The sequence below is a fragment of the Tachyglossus aculeatus genome, chromosome 11 (assembly GCF_015852505.1).
Source record: "Tachyglossus aculeatus isolate mTacAcu1 chromosome 11, mTacAcu1.pri, whole genome shotgun sequence".
Taxonomy (NCBI): Eukaryota; Metazoa; Chordata; class Mammalia; order Monotremata; family Tachyglossidae; genus Tachyglossus; species Tachyglossus aculeatus.
The window spans coordinates 60,047,472-60,064,321 of record NC_052076.1 but is presented as its reverse complement, the minus strand read 5'-3'; the positions used below and the strand labels follow the sequence as shown (position 1 = coordinate 60,064,321).

The following is a 16,850-nucleotide window of genomic DNA, read 5'->3' as shown; positions in this document are numbered from 1 at the left end:
CTGAATGCCGACCGAGCAGTATGCTTCTCTGGCTCCTGCTGTGACCACCCTCTGCTGATGTTAGAAAACTGGTTTGAATGGAGACTGACTTACCTTAAAGCAAAAACCGTGGGATATCCAGGGTTGGGTGTCTGTGAATTGAACTGTTTATTATCTCTTTGCTATTTCATACTCCTACAAAAAATTTTTGGAAAGCGAAGAATACCCACAGAATTCAGGTATTGAAGACTGTAGTTTGTTTTCCTGGCCTCTCTGGACCCTCTCTGTGCACAGATCTCAGGGTTTTGGATCAGCCTGATTCTCTGCTGCTCCACTGCCACTTGTAAGGCTGCAAGTCACTTAGAAATGTGTCTCGTTCATTCATTTATTCATTCAATGATATTTACTGAGCTCTTACTATGTGCAGAGCGCTATACTAAGTGCTTGCTCTGCACAGAGTAAGCACTCAATAAATACGATTGAACGAATGGGAGAGTACTGACCTACTCAGCTAGTGGAGGGGTGGTCCAAAGTCCCTCTCCAGCTTGAGGTGTGGGTGTTCAAACAGCCTTTTAGAGTGGAGATGTGACCAACTTAAAGTTCTCCGTGGCTCACACCTTGAGTTCCTGTGTTTTAGTGAGCTGCAGTCATGGTGATTTTGCTGCTGCCAAGCTGCTTAAGTCATGGCATAAAATTACATCTCCAAAGGGCTTTCCAAACACCTGGGTGACAGGATCTGGAGCTGTTTGAATCCCATACCTCTTCAGGGCAACTCCTCCAAAGAGCAGAGAAGTTTCTGTGCCCAGGGATAGTCAGCCACCTCCCTGGCAAGGGAAATTGGCAGTGGTTGCCTATTGCTGGCCAATGACTAGCCTCTGCCCTGAGAAGAAATGGCCCTGGCAACAGATGCAAAGATAAGATTCTATACGGGGCTCTCAGATTATACCTTCTGGCCACCTGTATGTCAGAGAGGTTCCCAGGGGGCAGGGAGTGTGTGCTTTATTAGTGCACAGTGCAGCTCTATGGACAGGTCCATGCCAAATGGGTCTGACCCCTTTGTAAACTGCTTTAACACTTGCCATATTGTACTTTCTCAAGTGCTTAGTATAGTGCTTTGCACTCAGTAAGTGCTCAAAAAAGATGACAATGAATGAATGCTTGTAGTAATAATAATGATGATGATGGCATTTATTAAGCACTTACTATGTGCAAAGCACTGTTCTAAGCGCTGGGGAGGTTACGAGGTGATCAGGTTGTCCCACGGGGTGCTCACAGTCTTAATCCCCATTTTACTGATGAGGTAACTGAGGCCCAGAGAAGTTAAGTGACTTGCCCAAGGTCACACAGCTGACTATCTGGTACGCTACTTCTTGCTCAAGCCTGTGACCTGCCCAAGGAGAAAAGTAATATTCTCACTTATTTTCAGTTTTGCTTCTGGTTGGGAGTGATGGTTTGGAAGAAAGGGAATGGGGAGGAGTTTGCTGGGTGACTTGAATGTGGAAAGATATGTGTGCTCTCAGAGACGGAGAGCAGCAGGGGAAGGGATGAGTTCATTCAATCGTATTTATTGAGCACTTACTGTGTGCAGAGCACTGTAATAAGTGCTTGGGAGAGTGCAATGTAACAATAAACAGATAAATTCCAAAGTGGAGATGGACATACGGTGAAGAGACAAAAGGCAGTTTGGCTGACCAGATTGAGAATACTTGTAGTTAAAGATTTGAGAACGATATGCAAAACAATTCTCAAGGGAATCTTCATCCTCCCTGTTCTGTTTGGGAGAAAATCAGGTCATGCTAGAGTGGCAGTTGGCTTAAGGAACAGTTCCTTGTGCATGCTGTTTTTCATTAGAAGGTGAATTAATTAGGTTTGCCTAAAGGTGAACCTAATTTTCTTTGCAGCTCTTGGCTGTGTTAGCTTTCTATTCCTATTCATTAGGAAATTAATATTTCATCACCACTTTGGATGCTTCCCTGCTGGGCTAGTGGAAGGAAGTGTGAGGCCCCATGCCAAACTCAATGTCTCACCTCTGGGGAGTCACCGGGCTTTAATTCCTCTAAATGCCTTCCAACAAAAGCCCAAAGTGGTTGCCTGATTGGCCAAGGGAGGATGGAGTCCACTGATTTTTGAAAGAATTCTTCAAAAACCCACGGCCCCGGCCACCAACTCCATGCTGTCTCAGGTCTTTCCTCTGCAACTGCACAAATTCATTCATTCGGCTGTATTTGAGAGCTTACTGTGGGCAGAGCACTGTACTAAGCACTTGGGAGAGTCCAATACAACAATAAACAGATGCATTCCCTGCCCACAATGAGCTTACAGTCTAGAGGACCACTTGCTGCTAAAACTTCAGAGTTCCCTCCAAGGGCAACATTCCTCTGTTGGCTCATTAGTGTTTATGAGCCTTGTCTCCATCAGCAGCAAAGCAAAGTAGGGAATTGAAGCAATTGGAGAATAGCAGTTACCTACTTTTTACCTATCGATAGCTTTTTTACCTGATTAATGCCTCAGCTTCCTGCTTGGGTCTGTCAGGAGAACCTGGTCCCGGGGCAAAGCCCATGAAAGTTGGGAACCACATCTGATCTGTTTATATTGTACTTTCTCCTGTGCTTAGCATGATGATTGGCTCATAGTGAGCACTATGCCACATGCCACAGTTATCATCCACAGTCTTTGCCCACAGTAAGCGCTCAAATATGAATGAATGGTCTGGTCAGAGAATTCTCCCTGCAGGGAGAGACATGGGATGTGAGTCCAAGTCAGGGCCAGGGTCTTTGGGTGACTAGGAGAATGGCAGGTGTAATCACACTTACACAGACGAGGAGAGCGGGGATCGGGGTGCACTGCTTGACGTGGATCATGGCGAGCAGGCTGGGCAAATGGCCTTCCCGGGCTCCCGAAAAGCATAACCTGGAAAGCAGCAGATGCATGGGGAGGTCAGAGTGAGGAGCTGCCATGCCAGTGCCTGCCTTTCACTCCAGTCTTGTGGTCTCATCGTATCCTCAGCACGGTCAGACAGCTATGATCCGGGGTTTCTCCGCTTGGGGACTGCTCTGGCCAGTTGGCCCTGGTCCTGGTGGAGACTAGTCAGATCTAGGTTTTCTCCTAGGCTTTGAGGGCCAGAAGTCTAAAGCCACCTGGTTCACCCTTGTGGCCAGAATGACCCTGGCCAGAATGAAATCTTGTCCAGGAGAACACCTGGTCCAGACTAGCTCTGACTTGGAGCCAGAGGCTTTGGGTGGAACCTCACTGTTTCCTTCTTTCCTTCCCCAGGAAAAAAAACAAGCCACTCTTTCCAACTGAAGTTCTCTCAACAGTGAGAAGATAGTTCTTGTCCCTGGATAGCTAAAGACAAATCATTCTTGCCCCAAACTCATCCCTCTACCGGGCAGAAAATCTGAACATTTTCTTTCCTTTGCTAAATTCAGCTCTGTGAGAACCTCCTATTTTCCTGAAAGTTGCTCTGGTGTCCATACCAACCCTGGCGACTAGGATGTTCTCCTTTTCTTTTGCCACCATCCTTCCTGTTGTAGTGTCAACCTATTTCTTCTCATTTTGTCATCAGTGGAGATGGCAAAGTTTCTGTTGAATAACTCATCATTACATCAACTTTCTCTATCCTAAGTTAGCCCACCTCTCCTCACCTATCCTCCCATGGCAATTTTAAACCCAGGCCACCATTTTGGCCTTCACCAGGGTCCTCATCGTATCTCCCCTTCAGGGGTAGAGCCTCTACCCAGATCCAACGTATCAAACCACTTTGACCAAAAGTGCTCTCTGGCTGACCTTGATGAGGTAAAAAGGTATCCATTTATTCCTCCAAACGTAGACAGGGCCACAGAGACAGGCATGATCCAGGAGAAGTAGCCCAGTAACTTTTCACCAAATGTCTAAAACAAACGGAAGGCAGAGAAACTAAAAAAATACTGCACGGCCCATACCGGAAACAAAAGTTTGTTTTAGATCCGCGAGGATGGGAGGGAGGGATGTACTTACTACAGCCACAGCATTGGAGGACAAGAGCTCTTGAGGAGACATGGCAGTGAAGTATGCTATGTTGGTGAATGTGTACACAAATGTCACCAGTGGAATGGATATGAATATGGCACGAGGTAGGTTCCTAATAAGAGAATGATGAGGATCGGTCAGCATTGACATCCACAGGCTGCAAATGCAAGAAACTGACTGCCATTCTGACATGAGGGGTGAGGGGATAGGCAGGCAGGCAGAAACACCCAGGCATGAGAAGGGAGCTGGGGGTAGACTAGACGGGCTGTGAAACTGCTTAGGGCTGAAAGTTCCTTGCGGGTGGGGATCATGTCTACTGGCACTTCTGTATTGCATTTTCCTAAGCACTTAGTACACTGCTCTGCATCCCATAAACGCTCAGTAAATGATTATGTCAGACGTCTGGTCAGCCACGGTCAGAGGGGGCTGGGAGAGAACCTAAATCACTGCCAGGTTCATCTCAAACCTCATTTTGGCCCCCAACCCCAGACTTTTCCACCTTTCCCTCCAAACCTTTCTCAGGGGCTGCTAGCCTCAAGGTCAGGTTGGAGTTTGAGACTCCCCCAAAGGAAGCGACAATGAGTCATGAGGAGCGAAAGGGCCTAGACTAGCCACATGTCAGGCCTGCATGGGTCCTCATGTGTCTCATCTGACTTCTCAGCAAAGCCCAGTGGAGGCTTGACATGTTCAGGCAGGCCTGGGGCCCACCCAGTAGTCACTCAGAGGAATGTTTTTTTGGCAAAAGGAGCAGAGGAAAGCTGGGAGAGAGTTAAGGTGATTCTGACTTGTTGAATACTAAAGAGCCCGTAATAATATGTGAAACAACATGCAAAGTAGCAAAATTAATGGAGTCACCAGCTCAGGCATAACTACAACACTGGACTCTGGGGGATTCTATCAGGAAATATTTTCTATTTAAGAGGAAAAGACACAAATGATCCCCTCCTCTAAGTAGAATGTTACTCTTCTGGCATAAAAAATAATTTTACTCAGCACAGCTGATGCCGGAGTTACCTGTTTTCTATACAGAATATGGCATTTGGTAAACCCAGTGAAGTTTGGTTAGCTTGTTAGGCAGCAGGATTCTGGGACATTTTCCTCTCAGAGAATAAAGTATCTGGCATTTGGTGTGATTGGCAGGAATTCTGTAAAGATGGGAGACATTTTGGTTTCTTCTGCTTGTCCTCAATGCTGTCCTATTATAAGTGATTTCCAGTAAAGTGTCAATGGCAGACAGCAGCCCCAAAGAGAGACCTGTTCAGGTTAGTTTAGAGGAGCTCTTTATTGATCAAAGCCATCTTTTGTCATTAAGTTGTAATGACACAGACATAGCGACAGGGTTCAGATTAATTTTATTAATTGATTGGCAATATATCCATCCATCTAATGAGCCAATGGGAAAGGTCACTGTGGAAGCCAGTTTGATTAGCAATCAGATCTCAAGTGTGGCCTTTTCACACAGTATAATAGTGACATGATGCTAAACCAGAAGCCCACATCAGATTAGAAACCCTTTAGGACAGCATTTAGAAGAAACTCCTTGTACTGTACTCATCCCAGTATAAGGTTGAATGATTTGACCCAGCTTCCCCAGGGAATGATGTGGAATGAGGAGGGGAAGTACCATGATTGTTAGGTCATGCCCATTTTTCTGAAGCAGTGGCTCAGTGGAAAGAGCCTGGGCTTTGGAGTCAGAGGTCATGGGTTCAAATCCCGGCTCTGCCAATTGTCAGCTGTGTGACTTTGGGCAAGTCACTTAACTTCTCTGTGCCTCAGTTCTCTCATCTGTAAAATGGGGATGAAGACTGTGAGCCCCACATGGGACAACCTGATCACCTTGTATCCCTCAGTGCTTAGAACAGTGCTTTGCACATAGTAAGCGCTTAACAAATACCATTAATATTACTATTATTATTATCACCTTTGAGTAACCTGTGTTCATATCTTGCCAAGTGGAGTTTTAGCAAGCGAGCAGAACTGGCATTTCGGCCAGAGGAGGAAGAGTCATTTCTGGACACTGGCTCCATCTCTACTTCAGATTCAGCTTAGCTCAGCTGCTCCTGGGTAGTAACCATTTTGCGCAACAGAAATTCCCTGCCCAGGGGAGTTCCTCTATTAACTCCAGGGGCCCTCTCAGCCCATTCATCTGCCTTGTAGACTGCACTGTGCCTTTCCCCTTCCATCTCCTTAAATGCCCCACCCCTCAGTACTTGGCCCTAGAGAGCCAAGCCTAGATAGGGGGTGGGGGTGGGGTCCCTCATTGCCATGGTAACCAGAAACTTGCCTGCGGGGATCCACTATTTCTTCAGTGACATAGTTCAGGAAGTTCCACCCACTGAAAGCGAACGACCCTTGGAGAAAAGCTAATGCTAAGTGCCCCACCGTGGGGGTCATCCAGAAATTGAAGGCGTTACTTGGTCTCAATTCTTCATAGTGTCCTAAAGGCAAAACAGAAACAAGAGGTTGAGAGGCAGATGGGTCTTGTGTTTCACAACACTGCTTTATTCAGGTACCAGTGGACTGAGGAAAAAAGTGGTGACTTCTATGTCTCTTCTCGAATCCACTGAATCTTGAGTTTACATCCTGGGGTATCAGCTTGGCTGCCCTAGGTGGTGGAGAGCTGGGAAGTAGACCAGTACGGGGCACTTAAATCTCCAGCTTGGCAGGCCCCTGACCCTGCTAAATTTATTATATCCCCCAAGACTGGCTCTCTGGGTCCTGCTCCATTCTTCATGACAGCTAGGTGCGAGCAAGCACTGGGCTCCTCGGACTTGGTTTCCTCTCAAGATACTACGGGAAGAGGGAGCTGCCTATCAGGAGCTTGAAGGTTGAGCAATGAGGACTATGCACTTGCTACACCCCTCCTCCAGCTGCTCACATTCCCAGTGAGGACCTATTAGTGAAGACATGGGGCTAGAAGTCCTTAGGAATTAGCCCCCAACACTGAAACCAGTCTCTCTCTCTCTCTCCTATCTGCCATTCCCCTCAGGACTTTTTCCCTGTTTGCTTAGGCTGCAAGGACATAGCCCCATGTCCTTCCCAACTATGGTGGCCTTGATCTGGCATCACAATGCTCTCTCCTGGAACTTCCTGGGAAGAAGATACCATTCTCCGAGGATAGACATCTCCCAGAGAAACAGCAGGGCCTAGAGAAAGAATAGGACTGGGAGCCAGGAGCCCTGGATTCTAGCCCCAGCTCTGCCACTGGCCTGCTGGGTGATTTGGGTCAGTCAGCTTCCTCTGTTAAAAGTCAGTCAACTGTATTCACTGAGCACTTAGTGTGGGCAGAGCACTGCACTAAACATGGGAGAGTACACTACAACAATATAACAGACACATTCCCTGTCCACAACGAGGGCAGCAACTGTCTCTGATCTGCTTATTTTGTATCTGCCCCAGCAGTTACCTCTGTGCATTTAACAAACACTGTAGTATTAGCACTTAAATACTGCACGTGTTATTTTATTATTTTCACCTGCTTTGTTAGGGCATCATAGTCTGTCTTTTCTGAATGGTGACCTAGGCAGGCAAGCAAACAGCCTGGGATTATACATGAGTCAGGGGCACGTGCCCTCTGGGAAAGATTTCTATATCAGTTTGAAAATTTAAGCAACATTCAAGTGATAAACCACCTTAGAAAACTGTTGAGCGAAAGCATTTTTTCTCTTCTTGCCTGTCCCCCATTGAAAACAAGCAGGCATTGAAAATGACGTGACACTTAATCCCGGTGTTACAGTGCAATTGCCAAGGTATGGGATAACTCCACCAATCAATCCCTTTCAGAGGGGAGGTCCCTTGTCCCCCTGCCCCTTGAGCTCTTCTGAGAGCATTGATGAACAGCAAGGACCACAGATTGGTGCATGTTTGTCACTGGGCAGGGAATGCCTTCAGTTATATTGCACCCTCCCAATTCATTCATTCATTCAATCGTATTTATTGAGTGCTTACTGCGTGCAGAGTATTGTACTAAGTGCTTGGGAGAGTACAATATAACAATGAGCAGACACACTCCCCGCCCATAATGCGCTTACAGCTTAGAGTGGGATATAGACTATAAATCAATTTCAGATATGTACATAAGTGTTGTGAGGTTGGGAGGGGGAATTAAGAACACCCACAGTGAGGATGGGATTTGAACCCATGCTTGCAGAGCACAATGGATTAGCAGTCCATCTCCTTAACCACTTGGCCACCTCATCCCAAGTGCTTTGCACACACTAAGTGCTCAATAAATACGAATGACTAATGACTTCAAACAGATCCAGCTTGTCCACCATGAATGAGACTTCCTGCTGAGGCCACCTACACTTGGACAGGACTTGCCCTGAATTTGTGCCGATGGACGTGGGCACCGGTAGATAAGAATTCTACTGAGGTGCTAGTTTGTAGCAGCTCCCAGCCTCCCTCTTCGAGTGCCCCCTTTGACAGCCTCAGGGCCTGAGAAACAACATTAAGTTCTAGTTTATGAGGTTGAACAAAATGGGGTCGTGCACATTCCTGGGAGCTGGGATGTTACACACTCAGCAACTGAAGCACTTCTGTACATTACGACAAATATCCTATTATTTAAGGATATTTCTCCTTCTTTCTCTATTCTGTAAATTATTTCAGTGCTTGTCTCCCTGGCTGGGCTCTAAGCTCTCTGAGAGCTGGGCTCGTGCCTACTAACTCTAGTGTACTCTACCATGTGCCGAGTACAAGACTCTGCACACAGGAGGCACTCAATAAACCCTTGGATCTTTTTTCATTAATTCAGAGTAACAACCTTCCCTTGGTGGAAACAATCCCGCCTTTCTCTGCCAAATTTTCTGCCCAAGTGCTCTGTCACTTTACCTCTGGGGGTGGAGGAGAGGGCAGGAGCTGGGAAATTGGGGCTACTTCCTGGTGGAGTTTTCTCCTGCCACTGGGGAGGGGAACAGTGGAAGGACTTTTCCCTCAGTCACAATCAGCTCCCTAAAAAATGCCCGTGACCCAGGCCTGATGTTCAGACTAGTCACTGAGCCAGCAGGAAACCAAGGGCCACAGAGGGAAGCACCAGTGTTTACGACTCTCCCCAAGGGCCACTGAGGGGAACTGGACCTAAGGCTGCCATTCTTATGCTGGGGCCAGAACTAGGGAAAGGGGAAACGGTCCCCCCAGCTCAACCTCCCAACAGGACAAGGGAGTCCTGCCTCTCCCAGCTCCACCGCCGTGCCCGCTCCTCACCTTGGAAGATCTGGATGAAGCCCACGATGATGATGAGTGCCAGGGCCAGCAGCTTTCCCGCTGTGAAGACATCCTGGATGCGGGTGGCCCACCGCACGCTGGAGCTGTTGACCCAGGTCAGAAGCACTAGGAGGAAGGAGAGGGGGTTTTCCCTGGGTAAAGTGAGTGACAGAGGAAGCCCGTGCACTGAAGTCTCGGCTGGGAGCATGACCAAGAGGAAAGAGGGCAGGGGGTGGAAAAGGATTGCCCTAGAAGGAATGCGGTATGAGGCTTCTGGTTTGCTTCTGACTGCTTGATGCCTTCCCTGTGGTTCTATCTAGCTCTCTGGGTTTAGAGGGTGGTCCGCTTCCCTCTCAAGATTCCACGGCCCTTAGGTGTGGTCTGATTTTCAGCACAAAAATCAGCCAAAGAACAGGAGGGGAACAAGACTTCTACAAAGCTCCACCAGTTTGGACTCTGCGGTTTGAGTTTTGTAGATGGCCCCAAGGACTGACACCCAGGGGAATACAGAGGGTCTTGGTGAGCTGCCAACTGAAACCCTGGAATGTGGAAATTGCAAGCTTTTTCTCCCCTCCCTGCAACAATCTCAGGTAAAGGTGATACCTTCATCCATAATTTGCCTCTTCGGTGGAAGTGAGAGTGTGTTGCTGAGGTTTCAAAGAGGGGACTGGGCTAGTCAGATGGTTAAGCCCAGGGGCCTTGTGCTGAGAAGGGTCTTTGGGACTTTGAAGACTATGGTCTTAACCGATGGATCTTTGGGGCCTTTAAACTATGGTCAAATCAATGTAGGTTGATGGCTGAAATGAAGGACCAGGACAATGGTCTGGATTATTTAGGCCAAAATCAGAATATCTCACATGATCTGGGTGAAAGTGGGTTGTTGCCTAAAGGATCTAAATCATCTTTTCAGTGTTTCACTTCTCTTTGGAGAGAGAATCAGTAAGGATGAAATGGAAAAAGAGGCTGGAGGGATGGAGGATTGGTGGAGCATGGTAGAATGTGGATGTGACCCAGGGAAGCCTGGAATAGAGAGGATAGGTGGTTATTCTAGCTGTACATGGACCATGTTTAAGAGGGGGAGAGAGATCTTACAAAAATCCCTCATAGTTCAATTTAGAGCACCAAACCCTTTGAAAACCTTCCCTTTTTTATCCTCTGATGGACCAAATCTGTCCTCAAGCCAAAGCGTGCTCAACCAGATGCTTTAATCAAGGTTTGTTATGCTTTGGTTTGTGATTGTGTTTGTGCTTCTGGAGCTCAGAGTGAATACGAAGACAGAAACTGGGCTGGTCACATTGTTTCTTGGGAGTTCTTGGGCAAGAGTATTTGTCATTCTTCTAAACAATTCATGACCAGCAGGGTGGGCGGGGCAAGAAATATCTCTGGGCTGCATCTGAAAAATGTCTAGCAACCAAATCAGTACTAGAGTAAATACGTGGGATCATGGGTATTTTTTGGCATTGTTTCCCCCACTCTGAAATTGGCTGCAATTGTACACCCCCATCCACCCCAATGGGGGCCCCCAAGGGGGAAACTGATCATGGATTGGCTTTGGAAGGACGATGTCTCACTGGGGCAGATGCCATTATGGTTTCACTCACCTTAGGGCAGGTGGTGAAAACTGGGAGACTCCTGCCCACTTTTTTTTTCTTAGGGCCTAGGACTTCTGGTCCCTGCTGGTTCTGGGAAAGGCAGGCAGAGATAATAATAACAATGTCATAGTGACTATTATTATTATTATTATTACGGTATTTGCTAAGAGCTTACTATGTGTCAAGCACTGTTTTAAGCACTGGGGTAGAGAAAAGATAATCAGGTTGTCCCACATGGGGCTTCCAGTCTTAAACCCCATTTTGCAGATGAAGTAACTGAGGCACAGAGAAGTTAAGTGGCTTGCCCAAGGTCACACAGCAGACAAGTGGCACAGTCTGGATTAGAACCCATGTCCATTGATTCCCAAGCCCATGCTTGGGGAGTCAAGGCCCAGCTTTCCGGAACATTACTCCGGGGCATTGAGTGCTGTGAAGGGAGCTGGGTCTGGGACATTGGAAGATGGTGGGGCGTGACAAGGCGGGAGGAGGGAATTGCTTGCCGGGGAGTCAAACTGGTTCCAGACTCAATTCTGAAGTCACTGGCATGGGGTATAACTGTGCAAATGGCATTAAAAGAGGTGGGGATGGAGAAGGTTTGGAATGCACTAGAGTACATTAGGCTCCACTTGACCTGGGAGAAGGATGCCTGGTGACAAGCTGCTCATTGGCCATCGGCAGTCTTCAAGAATTGGCAGGAAGTTCTGCCCCAGGCCAGCTATCACTTCCACTGCTCTGGGAGATCTTGATCTAAGATCTTTTCAGATGGGCAAAATAACTCTGTGGGGAACTGCAAGGAACATAATGTGCTTTGAGATGGGCAGGGCCATGCTAGAAATCCCTCATCTGAAGGAAATCCATGTTAGTCTCACCACCCCACTTCTTTTCTGCTACTGGTATAGCTTTTGCCTGAGCACAGTGGTGATAGGGAAGGGCTTATGGAAAGGAATTTATGCTTGCCTCTACTTCACAAAACAGTGCCCCCTCTACCAGCTGTTGCTCCACTGTTACTAGACTGTGTGCCAATTAGAGAGCTCAGCAGCAGGATGAATAACCTGCAACTAAGTGGCGTACTTACATAGGCAGACCATGGAGAGAACCCTGGTGGCACTGTATGGCGGAATGCAATTAGGAAACACTGGTTGTAGCACATAGTTGGAAAACGTCAAAGATATAACAGCCAGACTGGTAGGATACATGATCAGTACTGCACTCCATAACAGCAAAAATCTGAAATTACATCAGAAGACAAAGTGTGCAGATATTATGCCTGAAGATCAGTGCAATTGCTTGACAGTACATTCAACCTAATGTCAACTTTTGAGAGGTGACTTCATCCTGCCCTCCCAAACAGTCCATTTTCATATTGAAATTCTCGCCATTATCTGAAGATGCTGGCCCCACTTTCCCAGAGCTAGTGAACTGGATCCCAAATGGTTTCTGGGATTTTATCATTTGGAAATCAAGGTGTGTGGGCCTTGGGTCGCACCGAGTTCCCCTTGCTTAGATGACCTTTGGCTAATGTGTCAACTGTGTTGGGCACTCTAATTCAAATCCCCTCGGCCCAACATCACCTTGGATTTGATTGCTGGAGATCATATGTTCTTCTTCAATATTTTATATTTGTGTTAATTGGCTTTTTCAACCCCGCCTGTACTCACTGCAGCAAGAAAACAGATTGGAGAACTGGATTTTATGTGAGTGATTAGAAGTGGAGCAGAGTTACTAATGAGTCCCTACTTTCAAATGTCACCTTGGTACAACTCAGCGCTATATGGAACACTCTCAAGCCCTGAACTAGATGGCTGGAGCCCAAGTAAGAAAGAACAGACAGAATTCCTGCCCTCAGTGATCACCAAATCTAAAGTTCTTAGGAGGGTACAGTCTAGTGGTACCATATAGACTATCCTCTAGACTATAAGCTATTTGTAGGCAGGGAACAATCTACCAACTCTGTTGTACTGCAGTCCCCCAAGAGCTTAGTACAGTGCCTTGCACACAGTAAGTGTTCAGTAAATACCAATGATAGATTTATCGATACCACAGCAATACAGAAGATGCTTGTCTCCTGTGTTAAAAGACTTGGGGAAAGGGAGTCATGCAATACCCAAAGGCTAGCTGTTGGGTGACCCAAGATTTGGAAGCCTGGAGACCCTGGAAAATGGACAGAGATTGACAGTACGGGCAGATGGAATGAGAGGGCATGAATTGGATTATCGATCTCCAAGACAGGCAGGCAACGTAATCATGTCCCTTTTGCTGGCTCAAAAATTGTGCCTGTGCTCTAGCAGGAACTGCAAGCATCAGGACTGAGTCATGCACTCCATGGGGTTCAACCAAGTGGTTTTTCCCATTTGTAGCAGTCTGCTCTGAAGGGCTCCTCTTGAGCTCCCTTCCCCTGCCGTACCAATGACAGTAATTGTGGTAATTGTGAACTACTTACTACGTGCCAGGCAGTGTACTAAGCGCTGGGATGGGTACAAGTGAATGGGGTTGGGCAAAGTTCCTGTCCCTCATGGGGATCACAGTCTTAATTCCCATTTTACAGATGAGGTAACAGAGGCACAAAGAAATTAAGGAACTTGCCCAAGGTCACACAGAAGAAAGTGGCAGAGCCAGGATTAGAACTCAGGTCCTTCTGACTCCCAGGTCTGTGAGCCAGTAAGCCACACTGCTTCTCAGTGTATGACCAGTGACTGGGCTTGGGATGGTCAGGCTCCCTGCCTCTCCATTAGGTACAGGAGAGGAAGGCTATCAGTTCCAGCTGGGACAGGGTGGACCAGTGGCCATGTACGCAATTCAGTAGAGATGATAGTCAATTTGTTTCACACTTGAGTGGGATACGTGCCAGGTGGATAAAGCCAATTAAGTTAAATATAGAATAGTGATATTCTTTTTTTTTTTTTTTTTAAAGAAAAGAACATTTGAGGCTGAGGTCAGTGGAAGAGATAAGCAGTTGATAGTTGACTGGGCAAAGCGTGACCTCACTGTGGGTATTTTAGTTGGGTTATTTGGGGCAGGGAGCAGAAAATGATCATCATGAGCTAAGCCCAAACTGCTGTTAAATTGAGTCCTTGTCCTCATTGAGTTAAAGTTCTTAGGAGGGTATAGTCGAGCGGTACCATGCAGCAGTTTGGGCTTAGCTCAGGATGGTCATTTCTGCTTGGACCACTCACTCCAAAATACTCTCTTCCTCCAGCTCCACCTGGTAGGGTGCCTTGTCAATAGAGTGGCATAGTGAAGCTGGAGGGTGTCTCAGGGAGATATACAGTCAGATGCTTCCACAGGAATTCGGCTCAACTGACCATGTCTGCCCCAAATTTCAATGGAACCCAAACTTCTGCCCTGGAATGCCGGAGGAAGACACCTGTGCTATGAGCTGTCCTTGGTGGCAGGTTTCAGTCCAAACAGAGAATGCAGCAAGTGGAGTTTTAAAATGTAACCAGAAGACTCTGCGGTGAACTGTGTTCTAGGAACACTCCCCTGGATGGGTTGGTGATTCCAGGACCATCTCTTGGACTGTGCCTGACCCCTCCTATCTGTTCAAAAGCCTCTGCCTGGAATCCATCCCTCCCTGAATCAGATCTAACTGCATCTTGTACAAAGTAAGAACTAGCAAACCAAGCTATCATCCCTTGGTTGATGCTCTCTAAAAAGGGAAGACCACTGATTCTGTTTATTTTTAAGCCATTTCAAGGTCCCTGCTGTGGCTGCAGAAGGATGGAGTTCCAGAAGGACCTCAAAGACCTAGGCTTTAAAGACTCTCCGTGGGAGAATTGGGGCTGGCTGAGAGAAGGCAGAAAGGTGTCCTGGAGCCAAATGATCAAGGAGAGAATTCCTGCCTGCATCCCTTGCTCCAGTTTAACAGGTGGGAGGGGCTCTGGGCTGGGGACAGTATATAAGGTAACTGACACATCTGGACCTGTACGCTTCCAAAATGAAGGGAAGATAGGAAAGTGGGTCAAAACATTAGACTGTTAGAAACACAAAAGGTTGAATGTCCACAGGGGCAATCATTGAACTGTTCTTCCAAGCATCCCTAGGCAGAGATAGACTTCTGGACTGGATGGATCATTGGTCTGATCCCTTCTAGGCCTGTTTATAGTCACATGACTGGCCTAGTCTGTCTCCTCCCAGCCTCACTTCAGGTCCCTCCCTAGAAGTAGTGGTGAAAGACTTCTTCAGCTGGGAGGGGCTGGGGTTGGCCACAAGTCACCCTGTCCCAGAACAGACTCCTGGAAGGAGTTCTCAAAATCATTATGTCCCATCCCCTTGTCTCCAGGTGACCCTCACCTAAACCATTTCAGTCACTGTCCTTAACCTCTAGGGAAAGAGATTCTACAGAAAATGCCCTCTTTTTGTTGATAATGCTGATTGGCTGGCGTGCGGAGAGAGAGGTAAGGATCTAGCCCTTCACCTTCCTGGAAACTCCATCCCTAACATCAGTCACGGAGAAGGTGGGAGAGAAAATTGAGAAGCAAAGTGGCTTAGTGGATAGAACCCAGGCCTGGGAGTCAGGAGGACCTGGGTTCTAATCCTGACTCCAAAATTTGTCTGCTGTGGGACCTGGGACAAGTCACTTCACTTGTCTGTATCTGAGATACCTCATCTGTAGAATGGGTATTAAGACTGTGAGCCCCATATGGGACGAAGACTGTGTCCAACCTGATAAACTTGTATCTACTCCAGCACTTAGTACAGGGCCTGGCATAAAGTAAGTGCTTAACCAGAGTCATAAGAAAAAAAAAATGGTCCTGAAGACATGGCTGAGCAAAGCAACGCTCAGGGCAGGTGAATGGTGGAATTTTTCACGGGTCAGGTTTCACAGAATTTCCTCCTGTTTCCTCTACTTCCAGATCCTCTCAGTCACCTCATCCAAGATTGGAGGCCCATTTGGTTTGGGGATGGATTCCCTGAAAAAGCAGCAAGCAATTGCTGTATTTGGGTCCTGCTACCCATCAAGCCTCAAGTATTCATCCTGGGAGACTTCCAGTGGTCTGGCAACACAGAATTCAGGTCCTGGCAAGTGAATAAGCAGGAGAGGAGTCTGAAAAGCAGAAGTGGTGTGCACTTGGGCTGCTGAAGGTGGGGACTTTCTGACTGAAGGGCACAGTCTGGAAACACTGGTAAAACTTCTCTGCCTAGATCTTGTCCTGGTCAGGCTGTGTGTGATCCAGGTGACTCCAATCTGGTTCCCCTGCTCCAGGACTCCCCATTACCCTGCTTTGAGAATGTGGACTCTGCAGCTGGTATCGGCGACTTTGGTCGAGAACTTATCCCCACCTTTCCACATCTCTAAGGTCGAATAACTTGAGGTTTTCTGCTCACTCAGCCTTCTAGCACCTCGTTAACATAATGAGTTTTTCCAACCATGACCCTTTCATGGGAGAAAATACAATCTCTCGGGCCTCTCTGAATGGTGGAAGGCTTGTAAATAAAATAAAAATGTGACATTTCAGATATTGGGGTACACCAAAATGAGCATTCTACTGCTACTTCTAGGGACTAATCTGTCTCTCCCCATTTTGGAAAAGAAATTATAAATACATTTAGATCAGAGATTCCCTCTAGTTCGGGCTGATGAGACATTTACGAATCCCTGGTTTGTTTGTTTATAACAATTGCCATAGGTTGACTAGTTTGTAGTCTATTTGGTTTGGGGAGTTACATCTTGCTCTCCAGCAGGGTGATTAGGTGGGGGTCACAAGGATCATCCAGCTTCAGGAAACCATTAGTTCTGGAAGCTCTGCCCGCTTACAGTCCCTGCAGTGGCAGGCCTGATCCTCAGAGGGTTTTTGTTACTCAGACATGCCAACAGCTGGAGACCGTGGCATGAGAGACAGAGTTTGTGATCCAGGTAACACTTTTATGTAGCATTTGTTAAGCACTTACTATGTGCCAAGCCCTGTTCTAAGTGCTGGGGTAGATACAAGGTCATGAGGTTGTACACAATCCCCGTCCTGCATGAGTCCAGGTAGAGGGAGTAGGATTTAATCCTCATTTTACAGCTGAAGCAACTGAGGCAAAGAGAAGTTAAGTGACTTGCCCAAAATCACACAGCAGTCAATT

At 47.1% G+C, this 16,850-nt stretch overlaps 1 protein-coding gene and 1 non-coding gene across 2 annotated transcripts in view; both read right to left on the bottom strand.

Moving 5' to 3' along the window:
* The window catches only part of SLC7A10 (solute carrier family 7 member 10), a 94,471-nt gene that overhangs the window by 5,327 nt on the left and 72,294 nt on the right, over nucleotides 1-16,850 (bottom strand). The window contains exons 3-8 of the mRNA XM_038754089.1: nucleotides 11,860-12,011; nucleotides 9,193-9,318; nucleotides 6,272-6,425; nucleotides 3,976-4,099; nucleotides 3,766-3,869; nucleotides 2,793-2,889 (exon numbers count right to left, since the gene is read on the bottom strand). Of these exons, the coding sequence (XP_038610017.1) occupies nucleotides 2,793-2,889; nucleotides 3,766-3,869; nucleotides 3,976-4,099; nucleotides 6,272-6,425; nucleotides 9,193-9,318; nucleotides 11,860-12,011 (757 nt within the window). The remainder of the gene's footprint in view (nucleotides 1-2,792; nucleotides 2,890-3,765; nucleotides 3,870-3,975; nucleotides 4,100-6,271; nucleotides 6,426-9,192; nucleotides 9,319-11,859; nucleotides 12,012-16,850) is intronic.
* TRNAS-GCU lies at nucleotides 8,105-8,187 on the bottom strand. The gene has a single exon. It is a non-coding gene; the product is annotated as a tRNA-Ser (tRNA).